The 22,418-nt window shown below is 41.5% G+C and overlaps 1 protein-coding gene across 1 annotated transcript in view; it reads right to left on the reverse strand.

Annotated features, from left to right (window-relative positions):
* Positions 1–22,418, reverse strand: part of LOC138568797 (transmembrane protein 104-like) — a 640,667-nt gene that overhangs the window by 161,810 nt on the left and 456,439 nt on the right. The window contains exon 5 of the mRNA XM_069646572.1: positions 12,575–12,661. Within this exon, the coding sequence (XP_069502673.1) occupies positions 12,575–12,661 (87 nt within the window). The remainder of the gene's footprint in view (positions 1–12,574; positions 12,662–22,418) is intronic.

The raw sequence follows: 22,418 nt of genomic DNA on the forward strand, positions 1-22,418 counted from the left end.
GGGTTTCATATTTCAGCAACTATATAATGAGATCCTCAATGTGGTGCTTTTGTCATCTTCTAATAGATCTCAAATATGGTCAATCAATTTGATGTGGATGAATTAGAGGAAAATTGATGTTACCCGTAAGGCAGATGCTAGCTTATGGAGAGAAATGTTGATGTTATCATATACTCATGTTTCAACAAGTGGAATTTTTCCCTCATCATGGCATACAGTGATTATAGTCCTGATCTAGAAGAAGGGGGATAGATCAGATTGCCCCTCCATAATTATAGACCTATCTCCCTAATCGATACAAGTAGCAAGGTTCTTGATGCTTTTGTCTTAAAATATCTCACTAGATGGACTTAAAGCACTGGCAGGTTAACATGTTTTCAGAAGAATATGGAGACCTCCCTGAATGGCTTAATTTACTTAATATGCAAGCAGAAAGCAGTTAGAAGTCAGGGATGTGTTCCATATTCTGTATGTCTATGTCACAAATGGACTTCTGCCCAAAGGAGTACAGGGGTGTGTAGAGGCCCTCAGACCTCTACAAGCCAAGAGCCAACACAATTATAAAGGTAAAAGAAGCACAGTTAAGCTATGTATCTCATTTGCCTTTTGTGGTAACGTGGGCCAAGGCAAGATAATACTTCTAAGAGGAGTGTGAATGTGGTTCAGTTCCAACCCGGAATGTCCAATCAAGGTTCTATAAAAATATATACTTTTGTCAAACACACCATGCACAATAATAACTAACTAGAAAACACTGAAAAATCCCAACCATGTAGAAAGAACACAGATTATGCAGAGATAGTATAGATGTGTATTCTGAGGCAAGGGCGGAAAGGGCAATTAAGACACAATGTTCAAAGGATATGTTCTTGAGGTTGCAAAATGCATTCAAATGGCCTATCCAGTCTCTAGGGCCCACAGATGAACCAGGGGAGCAGATACTAGTCAATAATACCTTTCCAAAAGTCTAGGTATTTTGACAGCATCGAACCAGGCTCCTTGGTGTCAATCATGGGGGTCTTTACAGTTCAAAGATGCTGCATGTGCGGTAGTGCAGCCACAAGCAGGTGTTGAGTGGGGGTCAAACGGAAGGTGGCTAAGATCTTGAATCATCTACTCACGCTGAGTGGATCGGGCGGTCCCCGGGTTCAGAAGGCGGTTGAAGTTCGGCAATGGTGAGCTGCTACCTGGATGTGCAGGTGGGTAGATTCTCTGCGGAGGCTGCTGTTCAGGGGACACCAAGGTTGGGTCAATCGACTTACAGGCATGGCGATGACGGGGCTGGTGCTTCGGACGGAGACTCAAGCAATGCAAAGCAGTGGTACTTCGTTGGTTCGCGCTGAGACAACGACACGCTTCAGCGAGCACAGTATGGTGGGGAGCTGAGATGAATAGGACCTTTGCACCCTTTCCAGATGGCAAGTCATCACAGTCTAGATATGACAGCTGCATTTGATAGTATAGATAGAAATACACTGGAGAAAATTAGTTTCCCGGGAGATCCCTGTGGGACTCTTAATTATGTTCCACATAAACACAACACTTCAAATCAGATTACACCCGGATGGCTCGCTATCAAAGGAGGTAAATATTTTCTAGCATTTCAGACAGGGGTGCATTTTGCCCCACTGTCTGTTTAATCTGTATATCTCAGATATGCAGGACGCTCTTTTTAAGGCTAACCTGTATCCACCGAAAACTGGCACACTGTATATAGGCTGTTTAACATATGCTGATGTAATTTTGCTTGACACTGCGCCTATAGGCTTACAAAGGAGCCTGAATTACTTTTAGGGATCTCACTGTGGAAAACAATATTGAAATATATTGTACTAAAACTAAAGTCATTAACTTTAAAAGAAATAAAGAAATAAGAAATGCAAAAGATTTAAATGGCACATTAATTATGCCTTTATTGAAGAAGTAAATCATTTCACATATTTAGGATTTCTTATTTCAAACAGGCAACAGACCAATTGTATTAAAGCTACGTTTACCCTAAAAGTGAGTGCTTTTATAGCACAATTGAAAATCATACTGAGCAAGTATGGACATTTTACCATGCAACCATTAATTCACTGCAATATGGTTAAACTAACCGCCAGCACATTAAATGGGTTAAAACGAACTGAGATAAACAACTGTAAATGGTCAGTAACCTTAAGGGTAAGATTTGGCAATATCTATTTAGACTTCCAGGAGCACTTCCTGTTGGGGCAATCAGATTTGAGCTGGGCCTGCACCCCTGGGTCTCCATTACAAAATGAAACAAACGGAATCTATACGATAAGTAAATCTAAAAGTAGACATTTATTTGCAGAGCTTGGAAAGATAGCACAGCAGGAAATGGATGAAACACCCAATTTAGAGAAACAAATGGCTTGTGAAAATCCAAACCTAGTCAAATAGAAAATCAAGGAGTTTGTTTATTTATAAGCATTGGTTTATCACAAACCTTTAAGCTAGTTCAATACATGAAACATCAAATTAACTCAACAATTTAAAATCAAAATCAAGATCAAGACCAATCATCACAATTGATCAGCACAATTACCTCCTCTAAAATCGTCATAACTAATTAATTTCTCTTAAAATATTGTTTACGAAGTTAAAAGTAGATAAAACCAGATGAACATTTTCACCACCTATTAAAACAGCCCAGCATTCCTCGATTGATAGAGTTCTATTACGCATGAAGAATTTCCCCATATACACAGTCCTCTCTGATGGGTTAAAACCCCTACAAGACATCAGGAGGTGTTTTAGTGTTTCAGTGTTTCTCGCTCCATCTTTCCTTTACAGTAGCGACAATCAATGGCCAACTTCCTTGATCCTGAGCGTGATGCCAACACCTCCCTTGTTAAGTATAAGTTAATGCTTACCCTAAAGAATTGGCTCATAAAATAATAATTACGACAAATACATCAGCACCGTTCCGGATGCTCTCATTTCATATTTATGTATAAACAGGTTATATGTGGCACCAGCCACAGGACCTTCCTATCTACTATCTGGGTAGAGATACAATTAGTATAGGACAAAAAGGGAAAAAGCAACACAAATTAATAACAGCTGCTAGTGACTTCCATCCAATCCCCTATTTATTCCTACACCAAACAAATTGCATGGTTAAACATACTTTAATTGTAAAATTCATATATTAAAAACAGTTGTTGCATAAAATGTAACACCACATAAAACCCACAACATACATGAACATATATTGCACAAGTTCATACAAACAAAAATACATTTGCCTTAATAGTCAAACCCACAGACGGGCCATAGTACAAATCTACAGTGGACCAGACTGTGTGGTTATTTAAACAGCCCGTTATGTTTCAGTCCCCAAACATAGGTACTGGGACATTCTTCAGGGGCTAAACAGCCACAAATCCTAAAATGATTAACGGGTAGGTGAAATGGTTTCCATAGCGTAGCAACCACACCATACACTTATTCAAACTCAAACACTAAGGGAAAATGAAAGGGAAAGAGTCACCAAAAATGTAGACGCCACCAATTGTTTCGATAAAAATTAACACAGACTGCACCATATATGGAGAGCTATCTGATAGATGCCAAATAGTGCACCATCAAACAACCAAGCTTGATCATAGATACCTAATGCCTGTACTCGGTATATTCTTTAATGCATCAATGCAGTCATGCTCCTCTTAAGTAGGACTAATATCAGGTAGAAAAGGGCTTCCAAAGATTACCCACACCAACACACTGCAAATACACAAAAGAGTGCACCCTGTATCAAGAGAAAATTACACTTGCTCACTGAATCTCACCCAAATCATCAATCAACACTACTAGGACCTGAAAAAACACTACATACCTTCTTAGCTCTAGTAGCAATGTGACACATACTTGCTTCATCCAAACTTCAAAGGCTCAGGTCATGATCTATAAAACCAATAACGGAGACCACACTTCTTAGAGAACCCTATGTCAAACACATTGCGGGAAAATAAACCACTACATACTGCGAGATTAGTCCATCCCTCTACTCTAGAAAGTGTACTTCAACAGTGAAGGCCAGCATATGAAAAATTACCCAGATGTTCTCTTACCCCAATGTCAGCTCTCCCGATCGCTTGGGGACATATTACAACATGCAGGACATCCCAAACGTCCCTAAATACATGGAAAGATTAGCAACATACACCCAGTGTAAAGATTTCCACCACGATCACCACTGAATGCAGCAGACAAATGTACTGGTCACACCACTGCCCCAGCGTCCCTCAATGAATTCCACGTGGTGATGTAAATTAATCACCAAACAACAAACTAAATAGATGGGTTCTCCACTTAGCAGTTCCGCTTACCAACTCCAAGCACAAACACTGTCATAACTCCCTGAAACAGTGCAGACACAAAACCTCACGGCGATCCCATCAACAGCTATCAAATAGCTGGCATCCACGTTCTACAATACTAAACATAAACAACGGACTCCCATTCGAAAACTGCTCTGCAAAGAGACACAGACCTCTTAACAAAAAAAAAGCGCAATTATGGACGTTTCATTAGTTGAAAAACATCAAAACACCAGGTACCTGTCTACAGCTCTGAAGACCACAAGCCAACGCATCTGATTTGAGCGATAATGCAAAGTGTTTTATATTATAACCCAAACGATGTCGAGAAACCATTAATAGTCTGATTGTAAGGGCACAAAATATTGATCACCTTGAGAGCATTATTACACACATGAAACAAATAGTCAGATGGCAATATATCATTATACATGGAATCAAACAATACATTGTGAGCTGAGTCTACCATAAAAAGCATAATGAATTATTTAGAAACCTGTCACATTGCACATTGTTTTTAAAAAAGATTACATATTGCAGTTTTCCTATGCATTCGAAAGTTTTGACAGCAAAATCTTTTATCAGCAAAGGTTACAGAAATAATACATACATGTGGTATATTTAATGGAAGGACCTTTGTCCCAATGTGTGCTTGTGGTTTCAAACACATTTTCTTCTGAATGTATAGTATTAAACACAGGCTCACCATCTGATGTGAAAATCAGCTATAATTCTTAATAAAATATACAATATAGAGACATATTAACATCTTCATGGAATATGCAAACGTGAAGACATTTTTACATCAACCATTAATGGGTAACACAGTCTCAAGGCACACAGTGACACCCCAAACCCACACGGTTCAAAGAAAGATATATCTCTTATAAGGAGCATCATTGTGTCAAAAACACATTGTGCCCTCTTCCTCAGCCCAGTGTTTGTGTAGAAAGGGGGGAGAGTTGGATGTTGGAGGATCCTATAAAATAGGATGGAGTATGCATACCGGAAAGGGGGAAATACTGCATCTCACCCTCGGCTGCCTCATCCTCACTCCCCGAAAACCTCTCACCCAGGTGATCCTCCCGCACTGGTCCAGCCCCAAGGTTGGGATCAAAAGGTGATGGCCGTGCCCTTGCCACCTGAGAGAGAGATCCCCAGGGACTAGTAAGTGAGACACCCTTTGGTTTCTACAGCATCCAAACATTACCCACGCCAAAACACTGCAAAGACACAAAAGATTGCACCCTGCATCAAGAAAAATTACCACACTTTCTCACTGCATCTCACCCAAATTATCGATCAACACTACTAGGACCTGAAAAAACACTACATACTTTCTTAGGTCTGGTAGCAATGTGACTCCTACTTGCTTCATCCACACTTCGAAGGCTCAGGTCATTATCTATAAAAACCAATAACGGAGACCACACTTAGAGAACCCTATGTCAAACACAGTGCAGCCAAATAAACCACCACCTACTGCAAGATTAGTCCATCCCTGTCCTCTAGAAAGAGTTCAGGGCAGTTTTTAACATCTGGAATAACGGCCTTTGGTTTTCTTTGATGCACTTGCGATAGAGGGATAGGCTTTTCCAGCAAACCATGCCATAGAGGGACACTATGCCCAGTTTGTATAGTGAATGATACTGGTAGACCCAGGAATCTTTTCCAGAAGGAGCCCTCCAGTATCAGCCAAACAGTGCTATTAAAAAACACAAGGATGTCTCTGACCCATACGTTAGCACTGCCATCACCTTCAGTTTATAAAATTGAATTGCCGGTACAAGTGAAAAGCAACCACATTTTTTAAAAATCATGGAGTTCCACATTATAGAGAACTTGGACATTTTAACCACCCGTACATTACTGAAAGACTATTTCAAATATCCCCCTATAATAATATCTCCAATGATGGACTTAAAAAAGAATTCTATGTAAAAAAACGATTATTTTTAAAAATTCTGACTTAATGTATTACACACATTAGAAGTGGTAGGCCCAGTGACACCAGACGAACTCGATCAGTATATAGATTTGTTCCCATTACTCGTGCTAGAAGGGGACGAAAGAGAGATCTTAGATCTCCCCCTTACCATTGAGGAGGTCGGACAGGCTATCAAAGATCTAACAGCCTGCAAAGCACCCGGTCCAGATGGACTCCCAGCAGACCTAGATAAAAGTTTTAGTGCAGAATTGGCCCCTAAACTTCTGGAAGTATGGGAGGAGGCCCAGGGGACCGGCAGGCTCCCAGGGTCCATGAAAGAGGCCATTATAACGGTCTTACTCAAACCATATAAACCCCCACATGAGCCCACATCATACTGCCCCCTGTCCTTGATAAACACGGACAACAAAATATTCACTAAGGCGATTGCCAATCGACTCCTACCATATATGAACAAACTAATACATCCAGACCAGTCTGGATTTATCCCCTTACAATCCACCGCCCTGAATCTCCGTAGATTCTTCACCATAACATCACAACTAGATCCAAAAGCTAAAATGGTGGCGGTCGCACTCGATGCTGAGAAAGCATTCGACTCGGTCTCCTGGAGGTATATGTATGCCATACTATTCAATTGCTATATAAAAATCCTAAGGGCAGAATCAGAACAAACAATACCGTATCACCTGAATTCACACTACACAGAGGTACTCGACAGGGCTGCCCACTTGCCCCTATCTTTCCCCCCTCATCTTTACTCTTACCATATAGGGCATGGCGGCATGCTTATGATATAAACATTCATGGAGAGGGATCCTCATTAGGGGTCCTCCTCAGTTCATCTTGCTCTATGTCGATGACACTATGCTATATATATATAAGAGATCCTGAGACCAACCTCCTTCTCCGGATGCAAGAAATGCATGCATTTGCAAAATATTCAGGCTATAAAATTACCCAAGCCAAATCAGAGATTATCCGCCTAACAGAAGGTACAGCAAGAGCAGCAGCCACATCGCAGTTCCGCTGGTCCCCGAACTCGGCGCGTTACCTAGGCATTATAATGGCTACAGACAAACGTACCCTTTATAACGCAAATTAGGAACCGTACTAAACGCTACTCGAGACCAAACTGAGTGTTTGGAATAAACTCCCAATATCTATATACGGCCGGATGGCCCTGCTAAAAATGGTCGTGGTACCCAAATTATTATATCTATTTAGTAATATTCCAATTTGGCCCGGTCGTCAATTTTTTGATAAACTACAGAGACGTGCCTCCCACTTCATATGGGGAGGAATCGCGGTGAGACTCAACTGGCCCAAATTATGTGAAAAATACAGCACAGGTGTGCTGGAGGCACCAGATGTCCTACTATACTACCACGCTGCACAGGCACACTTTTCAAAATACTGGACCCACAACACAGAACAATACGCCCACATACAAGTAGAGAAATTCGCAGCTGCCCCCTTAGACTTGCAATCCATGATGTATGCCAAAGCAAGTAAAGACATGAGCGATGTACATCCAGTAACCTGCACAGTACAGACCTGGATGGCACTATTTCGTAGGGTGGAATGCACAGAACGATATTGGCCCTCCTCTCCCCTCTGGCACTACCCAGATATAACACCTACGTTGGACACAACGCTACCGAAAAGCTGGGACCCGGGGAAGGAAATGTGGCTGGGAGGCCTGTTCCCAGAGGGGAGGTTCGTACGACTAAAGGACCTGAAAAGGAAACTCGGAGTCGGCCTCACACAGCACTACAATATCATCGCCTGAGAGCAGCGTGTAGAAACAAATGGCCATCATTCCCATCCGCACAAACCCCACATCCGTTCCTGAGAAACATTATGACACAAAAGGGATATAAAGGCAATACCTCCACATCATACAAGGTGGTGCAAACACACATCCACTCCAAAAACACAATGAAGGCTAATTGGGAAAGAGATCTGAACATAGGCCTTCTCGGGCCTGGGGCCTCAATACCTTCAACTCTCTCTTCATAAATATCTTCCTACTTGAGCTCTTCGCTCCTCTGCCTCCAACTCCCTCAGGGTCAGTCGCTTCTCCAAGCAACGAGTTGGTGGTAGATCTCTTTCCTCGGCTGGTGCCTCTCTCTGGAACAGCCTCCCTGCCTCCCTCAAACTTGAGGAGAACCATCTCCGGTTCCGGAAGCACCTCAAAACCTTTCTCTTTGCTTCTGCTTTTTCTCCTCCTCTGCTCTGCTGACCTCCTGGCTGTAATCGGAACTCACTGGCTACCTTGACACCCTCTGATCTCGGCCCAGGTCCCTCCCCTGCCAGCGCCACACACCTGCACTGCCCGCTTGGCAAACCCCGCACTTGGGGACTGTTTCTGTATCCCTACAGTCCCCCTACCAGCCCTTGACACCTGATGTCTGCACTTGCCACATGCTGGCCGTTACTTATTGTTATTATCTATTCCCATGTACTGCACTGTCCCTGCCCCCCCTTACCACGCACTTGCGCGATCTGAATGACACCTGGCCTAGTAGGATCGTTGTCTGTCCTCCCTTGTTCCCCTCCCTTGCCTCGTTGCGCCTTGAAACACTTGTGTATAGGCGCGTTATGAATGCCATATCATATCATATCATAACTATAGAAGACTAGCAATGGGCAAGATACTGCTACTACACTAAGGGCCTCATTACACGGATGGCGGTAAGGGTTTACCGGTACCGGTATTTTACCGGTACCGGTAAATCCTTACCGCCTTACTACGAGGTTCCTTTGCGGGTTGGGGAATTTAACGCCTGCTTTTTGCAGGCGTTAAAAACCAACCCGCAAAGGGACCCAGGGAGCTAATTACGGTACCGCAATTTGCGGTACCATAATTAGCGCCCTCCACATTCCCATTATGCCCTATGGGGCAAAAACAGGAATGGGGAAGGGCAATGGTGGAAGGGGGAATTACCGCCCCGCCAACCTTGGAATGTGGCGGTAATTCCCCTTTCCACCAAGGCGGTGCCGGTATTTTACCGGCATGAACCATGGCGCTAATAGCGCCATGGTTCTCCGCCATCCGTGTAATGAGGCCCTAAGTCTATCTCCCTCTGTGCCAATTTTAGACTGATAGAGTTCAAAATACTGAATCACCTACACTTAACCCCTAGTAAAATGGCTAAATTCGACCATTCCAAGCATACACCATGTGTTAAATACAACACCCTCGAAGTAAATTCTATACATATGTACCAGGAATTCCCCCCGATCAGACACTACTGGGAAGAGGTGGCTACTATCCTTAACAACATACTCGAAGTACACATCCCGGCGACTCCATTGAAGTACCTACTGGGAGATATAGGGAAAGTGCCAGTTAAAACGTGCAGACTCTTCTCAGTAGCGGGCGCTGTGGCCAAACGGAACATACACAAATGTTGGAAGGTGAAGATCGCTCCCACACCCCAAGCGTGGCTTAAACACTTGATTCTCATATATGAATGCGAAGAGAGCTACGTTAGGGGAGTGGCCTCCACATGCAGACCGAAAGATATTTGGGCCCCACTGAGACGCTATCTAACCAACACCCGGAATGGTTTGGAGGAGGAGCTGAGCCGCCAAGCCCTGAATGCTAAGCAATCTCTGACAATAGATTGACCTTCCTACTCTGTATTTCAATAAGATCCATATAGATAAGTGTACAATGTTTTTTAATGTCATGTAAATGTCAGCCGAAAATAAAGTTTACAAAAAAAATAAGTGATAGCCCCACAAAGGAACTTGGATCTCAACCAACGTAACTGTGGTCAATATAAAATTAATTATGAAGAACCTTTAAGGTATATAGTAGTCCAATATGTTGCCCTTTCATAAACCAAAAACGATAAAGATAATAATAATCTGTTGCCCTAGTCGATATGAAAACATTTTGAAAGCATTGACCACTCGTGTACCAGAGTGTACTAGACTTATGTATGGTAAACAGCTTTCCCTGACTTTAGCCCTCATTTCCTTTCATAGAGATTTCTACTACTCTGTGGGAAGAAACCTATTGAATTCTGGGTAGTGGGTTGAATACTTGGTTAGGGCTATTGTTAAGTGATGTATATATTGTTTTTTTATAGCACATTAGCAAAAGTACACGTTTTCCGAATGGGTTCTGTAGACAGACATAAAACACATCAATTGTTGAAAATCAATGATCCTGTAGGTTGCTGTTCCAATTCGCTTATCGCTTGATGTGCTTTGCACCCTTAAGTAAATTGCACTGAGAATGGGCGCGTGTGGCTGGATGAAATGCCCGAGACGTTGGGGGAAGGCGAGAGTTGGTGTGCTGATGCATACTGGGACCTTCTTTGCTCTCTCCCCACCTGTCGCCTCACCCTGGCATGGTGCAGTTCATCGCATTGCACTGTTGTGCAAATATCTCTGCAACCATGCATCATAGGGCCTTTCACCTTGAAACGTGGGACCTCGAGTTTTGTTCCTCGCATCGACCACATTGATGTTTTGTTGATTTCAGACAACCGTCTCATGTGTGAAGGTGCTGAAATCTGGGGAAAGGGGTGAGGTGTCCAAATGTCACGTAGACAGTAATGTCTGCAGGGTACTAACAGGTAACTATGCTAAATGTGGTGCAGATTGGTGAAACGGTGTGGAATTGTGTAAGGAACAGTGCGTTGCCACAAACCCGGCCACCCACATATTTTCACTTTTATAAATATAGTTGTCACTTTGCCATTTGAAATTTGCGACTTGTTAAAAGTCAGCCAATTTGCCCTTTTAGCTGAACGTGCTGTTTATGCATCTGTCGGTGCACTGTAGGTTTTGTGAAGTAACTTTTATTTTATCTTGATAGATTATTAATGTAAATTTGAGATGTCATGAGATAATTTTGGAGTACACATCCTTGAAATGTTTTCGTTTAGCAAAAAGCAAGGTAATATGCACTTTGAATTATATTTTAATTATGGATTGTTCATGTAATTATTCATGAAATGTTATAGTAAGGCTTTCAGTTTTCCGTTTTTACTGATTTGTACACAAATACAGACAGAAATCAATCTACTTTCTGTCTGTATTTATAAAAATTGAAAAAAATGGAACAACATGTCTTTCTGTCTGGTTCTCTATGATGTCACTCATACATTGCAGGCCACTCGCATTGCAGATTGGCAGCATGGAGAGTAAAATTTGTATAAAAATACCATTAAAGTTCTTTAAATTGCAGACAGCACATATCTGAAGGCAGCAGACACAGAAGCAACCGTTTGTTGTTATGGAAGAAATTGACCTAGCATGCCTTTCCACTATGGCTGCCTGTGTGCTTTAGTAAATTCATTTTTAATTAGAATAAATGTGACAAAATACTGGTGGCGAATTATCTTTCCATATGACAAAAAAGTAAATGTGGATAAATACAGATATAAAGTCCAAAAAATAAATATGGATAAATACAGATATGGCAGAAAAATAAATACCATAAAACCAGAAGCCTTCGTTATGACTTAACTTAATGTTGCAGTATACTCCTATAATTGGATTTGTATGATAACCAACCATTGTCCTTATATCAGGACCCACTAATAATTGTAATGTTTATTTGAGTGTGATTAACATGCAAAATGTTTAAATTATAAAACCATAACACAAATACAAAAAAATTCTAAAAATAAAGAAATTGGCTTTCACATTGAGGCCTTGTTTACTGTTACTTTAAGGGCAGCAGTTGTGTGGTTACACCAGTTGGGATTACAGTAGCAGTACTTGCGTGACCACTGAATTTCCTTTTGGTTCATGTTTGTTTCATGACCTGTGTTTCGGGTGCCATGGGTTGTCACCAAAGACTCAGCGCGGTTTACTAAATTCCCAGAATAAGGCCTGTGATGAGCAAGAGGGGCAAAGTAGCAAAGCTCTGATTGCTTACAGGTAATCTTCAATGAACTGAATTCAACCTTTCTTCTCCTAAGAGTCTATGTGATGTGTAACATAGAAGGGTATTATCTGAGCATTACTAACAAGGTTATGGGTGACTGATCAGGTGTTTTATACCCAGGAGTTAATTTTCCAAAAAGGACTCAACCTGATACAAAAGGACTGTGAAGAGGAAGACAACTACTTTGTTTATGAGGATAGCCTGAACTTAATCAGTACATTTGCCAATGGGCTCTAACGAATGCTTACGTCTGGTGTAGCCATGTCCTTTATCTTGTGTTCGAACCTAGGAATTAGTGATTGATCAACTCCTCTGTTTTTGATGGTCATAAACAATTTAGCCCGTTGAGATAACAATATAACAAAAGGAACATTTAAAAACCTGGTCTTTTTTCGTTTTGGCATCGTCTTCTTTGTTGTCTTTAGACATGGCTGAATCCTGTTTGGAGACTTGTTTTTCAGTTTTGTTCTAAAAATATAAAGAAAGCAGAAGAACTGTGAGTAGTGGAATCTTGAAGCGGATGTTTACAATGACAATGTTTTATAATTGCTTAAACACATTAAGCAATGGCACTGGATACACATCTGCGGCACATATAACAGACTCTGTAGAGGTAACGTTCTCACAATTTGCATTTTAAACTGTCTAAAAATGTGAAATGAATGCTAATATTGTTTTTTGTGTTAGGAAAGAATTACCCTTTGCAAATACTGCACATATAATGCATACCAACTTGTACATCAAATGCATTTAAGATTATACAATTCTTGTTATTGATATAGGATTTCACAAAATGAATGCCTGTTTAGGGTTTTACCAAATAGTTTTGTTATTAATACAGGGTTATAAACATATCACTTTTGTAGCTTCAGACCTTCAATGTAATTGTTAAAACCAAAGTGGAACATACAGTTGGTGCATTCGAGGAGGAAAATTAATGTCAGGCACATATGAGCCTTACACCTTCTCCCTCTCCTACTTAATTCTATCTACAGTAATTGTCACTGACGTTTGCAATTTCAGAGACATACATTACAATGTGCCCTTTAACGTGATACAACATCTTGTAAAGCGGTGAGCTGCATCCAGCACATTTGTTTATTATGTCCTTGTCGTCAACACGCCTAAACGAAAACCTTCAGCGTGTCTCCACTCTCTCCATGAAATGCCAGAAGTCTCAAATCACAACTATAGATGCAGCGAGGAACACCCCACTGAGAGTCTGCACTCCTTCATGTGGTCATAAAACAGAACCACTAAAATTCACAAAAAATGTTTTTTAATAATTCTCTAAATTCTTTGTACAGAAAGGTTTCTAGTGATGATACAGAATGCTTCTATGTAACAACATTTGCATACACGTACTCAGTGTGATGGAATCGCGGGTATTGTTTGGCACATTTTGGACCATTAGTCCTGTTTCTAAAAACAATTAGGGACAGACATAGAAAACATACTACAAGGAAAGAATTCTACAAGATTTACACCCCATGTGGTTCTATATAATAATGCATACAATAAACAAATATACCAATTAAAATGGTAGATCTATAATCATAACTAAACCAAAGTAAAAATAAAAATAATAAATAAATAAATAATGCGGATAATACTTAACTCCAAAGTACCAACCATTAACCCTACACTTATCCAAATGTTTTTCAATTAAATGTATTATCATATAGAACCACAGGGATGCTACTCTTGTAGAATTATTTCTTTGTAGTATGTTTTCTATGTCTGTCCCTAACTGGTGCTAGAAACAGACGTTGTACCTACCATTATTTTGTACGTAATTTATATTTTTGTGTTTTTAATTTTTTAGCATTTTCTACAGTCTTTATGTGTATATTTTTATTTTCTGGATGTTATCGAATTGTGGGGCGTCTGTATTTGGAAGATGATTTGCTTATAGTCTGCTTTCTATAGATTAGGTCTTTCTACAGTTGGTGATGTCTGTTTACATATTTGAGGAAACCTGGGATTGAGCTCTGTTTGGTTGGCTGTTCTAGTGTTTTCCGACTGCTTCTGGGAAGGCAAGGTTGGTGGAAATGAGGGTTGTGCTTGTTTTTGTGATCTTCTTAGTTGTAGAAAGCACAGGGAATTATTATGGCTGTTCTGACACACGGACATACTGTAGGTTGAGTGGATTTCCTGCTGTTTATAGGGCACAGTACATTTGTATTTGTTGTTTCAGAGAGGCTGAGGCCCTTTCGCGGGATACATATTGAGTAGTGGAACATTTTGGTGACATTACGTGAAACGTGCCACACAATGGTTAAGTGTTTCGTTTTCGAAGATGGCACTGTTTCTTAGAGTGGAGCGCTAATCTTTTTCCTATAAACAGAACTTTGTATTGTTTAAGAGAGGACCCGCTGTATCCTCTGTTTTTCTGGAACTGTATGGGAGCGGGAATGCCAAGCTGTGAGATTTTTCGTCACTGGGTTTATTATCAAAGAAATCAAGCAGTGGCTCTTCATGCTTGGAATTTCCCTCACATGGTCTGCTCTTTGTTATCTTTCCAGAGGGAAGGCACGCACAGAAAAGGAGTATTATGTATCCACTCCAGTAAATCGCTCTACAGGTAGCTGTACAGTACAGTATATGAGAAATGTAATGTTTTGTGTGTTTCTGAACTTTAGCACTCCCTTTCAGTTTGCTTTCATGCACTTTTAGATGCCTATGTTAGATCACTGATTCACTTCTTCAAGAAGATAAAAGGACTGTGTTACACTGAATGTGCTGTCCTCAATTGACAGTTTAGGAATAGATAGTATGGAGTGAGATACTTTGGAGTAAGATGCAGTAAGATACTACGCTCTGCACGCTCTTACTTAGAAATGCTCCAATTTAAGTCAGACTATAATGTGATTTTACTTTTATGAAACCTGAAGCACATCACCAAATAATACAATAAGGAGACAGGCAGCAATGACAGAAAAAAATATATATTGCTATACAGCTGTATATATGCAGGTCGGGAAACCGGCATGTTATCCCCATCCTTCAATTGAAGGCCAAAGCACAGAAACCTCAGTGATTTTTTTAAACATTTTACACAGTGGGCTTCATACACAAAAGTCAGTGGGCCTCATTACGATCTCGGCGGTAGCCATGCCGCTATTGGCGGCATGGCTGCCGCCGAAATCGCGTCTGGGTCCGGGTTCCCGGAATGAGGAATTACCGGGCCATTCCGAGTTCGGAGGGCTCGGTAATTCCTCCTTCTAGGAACCCGGGCCCGGACCGTCCCCATTCCCATTTCAGGCCCATAGGGCTGAATGGGAATGGGAGAGGGAGCAAACAACAGGCCGATTACGGGGCAGCCCGTTGTTTGCTTCCTCCTCCCCTCGTGGGAACCGCTCTGCACGTCTGGTAAAACCAGATGTGCAGACCGGGTCCCGCGAGGTGAACTCGTAATCAGGCGGTACGGGGTTGATGGCGCCAGCACCTTTACCGGCACCGTTAACCCCGTACCGCCTGGGTTATAATGAGGCCCCGTATGATATATTTAGGGCCTCATTAGGAGTATAGAGGTAGCCATGGTGCTATTAGCGCCATGGCTGCCTCCATACTGGGCTCCAATATCAGGTTCCTTCAATGGGGAATTACCGGGTCATTCCAACATTGGAGGACCCAGTAATTCCTCCTTGAAGGAAACATTCCCCATTCCCATTGAGCCCCTATAGGCCCGTTATTAGCTCCCTCTTCCCCTCGCGGAACCCCGAAAGGACGTCTGGTTTTACCAGACATCTGTTCAAGGTCCCGCAAAGGGAGCCTCGTAATAGGCGCTCCCGTAATGAAGGGTGCCGGTCCCGTACCGGCACCCTTCATTACGGGAGCGGTAGGGTCGTAATGAGGCCCTTAGTCTGCTACATTAACAAATACATTCCTACAGGTGTATCCATTGAATATAAATACTGAACACGGGTTGAAATTAATTAATCTGGTTTTTATAAATGTTTTATCCCACTGTGCACAATTGTAAAAACCACTGAGCAAAAGTTCGCATTTTCCTGTAATTCAAACATGCATCACCAAAAGTAAATGTAATGTGCTTTGAAATACATGATAATGGAAAAACTTCCCCTATTCCTGTTCAGAAAAGGACCAGTTATGTGTTGCAGAGAAGGGTTGCAGGGAAGGGTATTTATGACCCTTCTTTGCATTTCTTTTAAACTTGGACAGCAAATGTACGAACCCGTGAAATGCTGGTTGAATGTCTATTCTGTTGTTGATCATTCCACCATGAGGTGAGTCTATCATAATGAAATGCCTTTCCAACAACTAGTTGAATGCTGTGAGCCCATAAAATATTAGTGTTGGGCATGTAGCCAAAAATTATGTTTTCCAGGTGCAGTCAGTACATAATTTTCACTAGCACATGGCCTCGAGAAACGGGCAGATCACCTTTGTGAATACAGTAATATGCACCTTTTTCTCACAATCAAGCAACTCAAAAAGCAAATCCACTGTATTATGCTGACATGTATGATTCTTAGTGAATTGGGCCTTAGGTTTCCCAAAGTCAGTCAAGAATAACATAAAAGTCCCATCTTTGATTCATACATTTTATATTAAATATTTTGGTTTTGGCAAACGTAATTGAAATTACATTTATAGCTTATCGGCTACATCTTAACCACTTTTTTCAGTTATGCAGCAATGATCATTTCATTCATACAATTTCCAATGTTTCTATATTTCTTGAAAATATTCTCAAGGACAAACCACAACTTTTTCGTAACCTGGACTCACTCAAATTGCAGGGGGACTCTTTGCTCCAAGCAAAGGCCTCAATCCTCTCATCACACCAATTAATTCACAGGTGGGAGGTGTTCAAGATTTTCAAGTCATGAGCAATTAATAATCATGCAGTCATAATAGCTTTAAATATGAAAGAGTATTTCTTAACATTCCTGCCCTCCCACTGACTTGATACACCTAAAACAACAGAGAAGGAATCTAGCAAAAGAGATCTCACCCCGTATTCCAAATTATAATCTCAAGAGCATATGTCCAGTAAGTAAGAGGTTTGCAGCACAGAAAAACCATATGCATTAAATCCTCCATCATATCCCCTCCATCATATCCCCACACCGTGTGACCCTTTCTTATCTATGTGTTCATCATTGGTGCATCTTAACATCCGAAAAGAAGCATATGATGATGTAAACCATATTTTGTTGTCTCAGCACAGGCTTGTAAACTTTCATGAATCAGACTATACACCAGTGCACACCCCAAAGCCCAATGTTAGGGGCAGATTTGTTTTTAACAGTATGATGAAAATATTCATACAGTAATATTAGATAGTGCCCCTCAGATACCCTGATTTATACCGTGCTCTGCTACCACCCAAGGGCAGTCTCCAGGTGCTCACGTGGCTCTGCAGGAAAGAAGACGTGGTTTGTTAGTGGCAGTAGAGTGATAGGGTAGGTCCAGAACCAGGAGAAACTGGCGTTTGTGTGTTTGGTTGCAGATGGTTGGTTGCATGCACTGGCTTGTTGTATTTGTACGGGTGAGATCCAATGCCTGGGTTGTATTCTATGCGACCGTTTGTTATTTTGGGGTGTGCTTGTGTGTTTTATGTGTAGATTGGCCTGTGTTTAAGGTTGCACACACTGGCTTGCTGTATCCGTATGGCTAAGGTCCAGTGTCCGAGTTTGTTTGTTGTAAGCGTCTGTTACTTGTGTTGGGTGTGTGTTAGTGTATAGGTTGGCTAGCCCAATGGGCGTGTATAGTATTTGGGTGGAGTGTAGGAGAAAGCAGGAGCGGGGTGGTTAGTAGATTGGCTGCTCTCTACATTCTTCTATGTGACTAAGCTAAGCAATTTTATCTAATGTGACACATGACTAATCTAAACAATTCTATCTAAAAGTGCTGCATGGCTGATCTTTACAATTCTAACCAAATGTGCTGCATGGCTTAAGTTCACAATCTATCCCAGTGTGACACGTGGTTAGTCTTCACAATTCAATCTAAATGTGCTGCACTGCTAAACTTCACAATCTAGATGCGACGTGTGGCTAATCTTCACAATTCTATCTAAAAGTGCTGCATGGTTAAACTTCACAATCTATCTAGATGTGACACGTGGCTAATCTTCACCAGTCTATCTAAAAGTGATGCATGGCTGATCTTTTCAATTCTAACCAAATGTGCCGCATGGCTTAAGTTCACAATCTATCCCAGTGTGACACGTGGCTAGTCTTCACAATTCAATCTAAATGTGCTGCACTGCTAAACTTCACAATCTAGATGTATCTGAAAGTGACACGTGGCTAATCTTCACAAATCTAAATGTGACAGGTGGCTAATCTTCACCAGTCTATCTAAATGTGCTTTTTTATTTATTTATTTAGACATTTGTTAAGCGCACTTAGCCCGGGGGCATCTAGGCAATGGTTACAGGAGCAAATTGGTTATATGATTACTTATATTGCTTATGGTTACAGTTCTACACGTAATTTACGGTTCATAGTGATTTTTCGAATGACATTTTTTCGAATGGCATTATCTCGAAAACATTTCGTCTAAATGTTTTTGTTCGAATATTTATTTGTTTTTATCCCCCCAAACCCCTGTTTTATTTTTAACACTTTTTTTACTTACAAAACCACCAAAAAACGTATTAAATAAAAAAAGAATACATTAGAATTTTTTTTTAGATGAAATGTTTTCGAGATAATTGCATTTAGAAAAAATGCATTTGAAAAAATGACCGGATCCTGTAATTTACAGTACAGATCTTAGGGTACAGAGGTTATGCAGTGGAAATCTTAGTAAGCATTGGTCATACATTGGTCATGCAGGGGTACAGGATAATGTGGCTAAACGTCACTATCCATCTAAGTGTGACGCGTGGCAACTCTTCACAATTCTATCTAAAAGTGCTGCATGGCTGATCTTCACCATTCTATCTAAATGTGCCACATGGCTAGACTTCACAATCTTATCTAGATGTGGAGCGTGGCTAATCTTCACAATCTATCTAAGTATGATGCATCGCTAATCTTCACAATTCTATCTAAAAGTGCTACATGGCTGGTCTTCACCATTGCATCTAAATGTGCCACATGGCTAAACTTCACAATCTATCTAGTGTGGCGCATGGCTAATCTTCACAATTCTATCTAAGTCAGATGCGTGGCTGGTCCTTGCAATTGCTAAATGTACCTGGCACAATTGTGCTAAAAGTAGAACATTGCTACCTGACACAATTAGGCTAAAAACAGGATATGGGTACAAGCCACAATTAGGGTAAAAGTAGAAATGTGCTACCTGACACAAATAGGCTAAAAGCAGAATATGGCTACCTGACACAAATTTAAACGTTGTCATTGTTCAAATAAATAAGCAAATGGTTTAAGCACCAATTTGCTGGTGCTTTTATTTTTTTATTTATTTTTACATTTGTAAAGCGCACTTAACCCGTAGGCATCAAGGCTTTGGTTTCTTAAGGTTACGATTACAGCACATTAATGTTACTTTTTATGCTTCAGGTTTCAGTTTTCTTCTTAAGGATATGGTTACAGAACATCACATTATGCAAGTGGTACAATGGCACAAACAGGGTAGGTGCATGGTCTGGTGAAGTCACACTTCATGGTACAGGGGGCTACATCAGATGACCAGATACATCATAACACAATCAGGGTAGGTGTCCAGTCAGGTAAAGCCAGCTCTCAATGTATGGGGGGCTACCTCAGGTGTACAGTTACATCAGAGCCTGATCAAGGAAGGTGCATAGTCTGGCAAAGCCACGCCTCATGGTGAGGGGAGTCCACAGAAGGTGCACAGGCACAACAGGACACGATCAGGGTAGTTGCCAAGCCACACCTTGTGGTACAGGGGGCTACTTAGGTGTACAGATACATCATGTTACAATTGGGGTAGGTGCACAGACTGGTAAAGTCACGTCTCAGTGCAGAGGGCTACATCCAGTGTACGGATATATAGGACACAATCAGGGTAGGTGCACAGCCTGGTAGAGCCATACCTAATGGTATATGGGGCTACATTAGGTGTACAGGTGCAATCAAATAAGTTACAGGAACATAAAACCAGCGTAAGGCTAGGGGAGTCAAATCGGGTGTACAGATGCAATCAAGTAGGTTAGACAAACATATAACCAGCGCAAGGCTGGGGGTGTCAAATCAGGTAGGGTACAGGCATGTATCAAACACAATGCAAGACTAGAAGAGTCAGATCAGGTGGGTTACAAGCACATATGCTCAGCGCAAGGCTGGAAGAGTCAAATCAGGTGGCTTGCAGTCATATAATAGGGAATGGAACAAAAATGTTTTGCACACCAGTATTTACAAATTGTTTCACTATGGGCCAAACTGAAACAGAGTGGGATTTATTTTTCAATCTGCCCTGGAACATTAAACAAATTGCAGTAAACCCATTTGTTTTTTTTAATCTTAGTATTAAAAGCACTCTGCTGCAGGCCCTAGGGCAAACCTTTTTAGATAATACGTCTTGAGACAATTTATTTTTATTTATTTATTTATTATGCGCCGAAGCTCGCAAGCATCAGGGCGCGACAAAAAGACTCCGGGACCAGAGATTCACGGGACAACACAAAAGAAAGGAGAGGGGAAGCAAAAGTAGCGACCCAATGTGATGTAGTAGAAGCCTAGGTATTTGAAGAGAAAGGTCTTCAATTGCTTCCTGAAGAGTTGAATATTGCTTTCCAGTCTAAGGCTGCAAGGCAGTTTATTCCAATGAGAGATCACCAGGTTTGGAAAAGCTCGACCAAGGCCGGTGGCTTTGCCTGGGAGACTGGGGTTGATCAATCCTTGTTTGGTGGATCTCAAGCAGCGACTCGGCTCATACCAGCTGAATTTTCTTCTTAAATATGCTGGCGCCGTGCCGTAGAGACATCGGTGGGTTAAGGTCAGTGATTTAAACAGGATCCGTTCCTTCACTGCCAGCCAATGAAGATCATTTCTGTCCTTAGTGATGTGTTCACGCTTAGATTTGTTTACGATGGACCTGACAGCATTATTTTGAATGATCTGGCATTGTTTCAGGCAGTTGTTACTGGTGCCAAGCATTAATGCATTGCCATAATCCAAGCGAGACAGAATAGTAGCTCTCCCTATCGTGGCACTATTCTTGATGTTTAGGAATGGTCTGATTTGGCAGTGGAGCCTTTGATAGTAATGGCAATTTCGCTTAAGATAAGCGGTTTGGGCTTCTGCACCTAGGGAGGATTGTAGGTAAATACCTAGGGTTTTGACCTTACTTGATACCTTGATGGTAGAGTCTTTTATAGAGAATTCGGAGTAATCCGGGCCAAGATTGTTTAAGGCTTTGGCATTTCCAAAGGTCATAAGTTCCGTTTTGGAACTATTAAGACACATCCAGTGTGTTAACATCCAGTTTTCAATGGTGTTATAGATGACGGATAGCTTGTCGTTGTCGAATGATTTCCACTCAATTCCAGAATGAGCTGTGTATCATCAGCGAAATTGTTGAAAAAGATTCCAAGTTGTGATAGAATGTTATAGAGGCAGCAAATATATAAGTTAAAGAGTAAGGGAGAGAAACTAGCTCCCTGAGGGACGCCGCAATCTACAGGTTTGGGAGAGGTGGAATGGCTTCCCCAATTGATTTTAGAATTCCTGTCTTCCAAGAATGATGAAACCCAATCTATTGCATCTTGGGAGCAGTTTCCAGCTGCGCCTAGGGCCTCTCAGAGCTTTCCATGATCTAACAAATCGAAAGCAGCCGTGAGGTCCAAGAGGATTAAAAGTCCTGTTTTACCTCTGTCCAAAATGCTCAACATTTCGGTCTGCAAGTCCAGCAAAGCTGACTGTGCTGTGGGCACTTCTAAAGCCCGATTGTTGGGGGTGTAGCAGGCTGTGTTGATCTACATACTCTTGCAGTTGTTTAGTTGCTACTTTGTCGAGTACCTTCAACAGGAAATTGCAATTGGTGATGGGTCTAAGATTAGTGGGGTCTTGTTGATCTAGTCCGGGCCTCATTACGAGGTTGGAGGTAGCCATGGTGCTATTTGCGCCATGGCTGCCTCCAAACTCGTTCCAACTCCGCCCTGGTGAATGGAGCAATTACCGGTCCATTCCAATGTTGGCGGGACCGGTAATTCCCCATTCACCAGGGCCATTCCCCATTCACATTTGAGCCCCCGTAGGGCTCAATGGGAATGGGGGAGGCGCTAATAACGGTACCACAAATTGCGGTACCGTTATTAGCT

Source organism: Ambystoma mexicanum, chromosome 2q (genome assembly GCF_040938575.1).
Source record: "Ambystoma mexicanum isolate Mex_15411 chromosome 2q, UKY_AmexF1_1, whole genome shotgun sequence".
Taxonomy (NCBI): Eukaryota; Metazoa; Chordata; class Amphibia; order Caudata; family Ambystomatidae; genus Ambystoma; species Ambystoma mexicanum.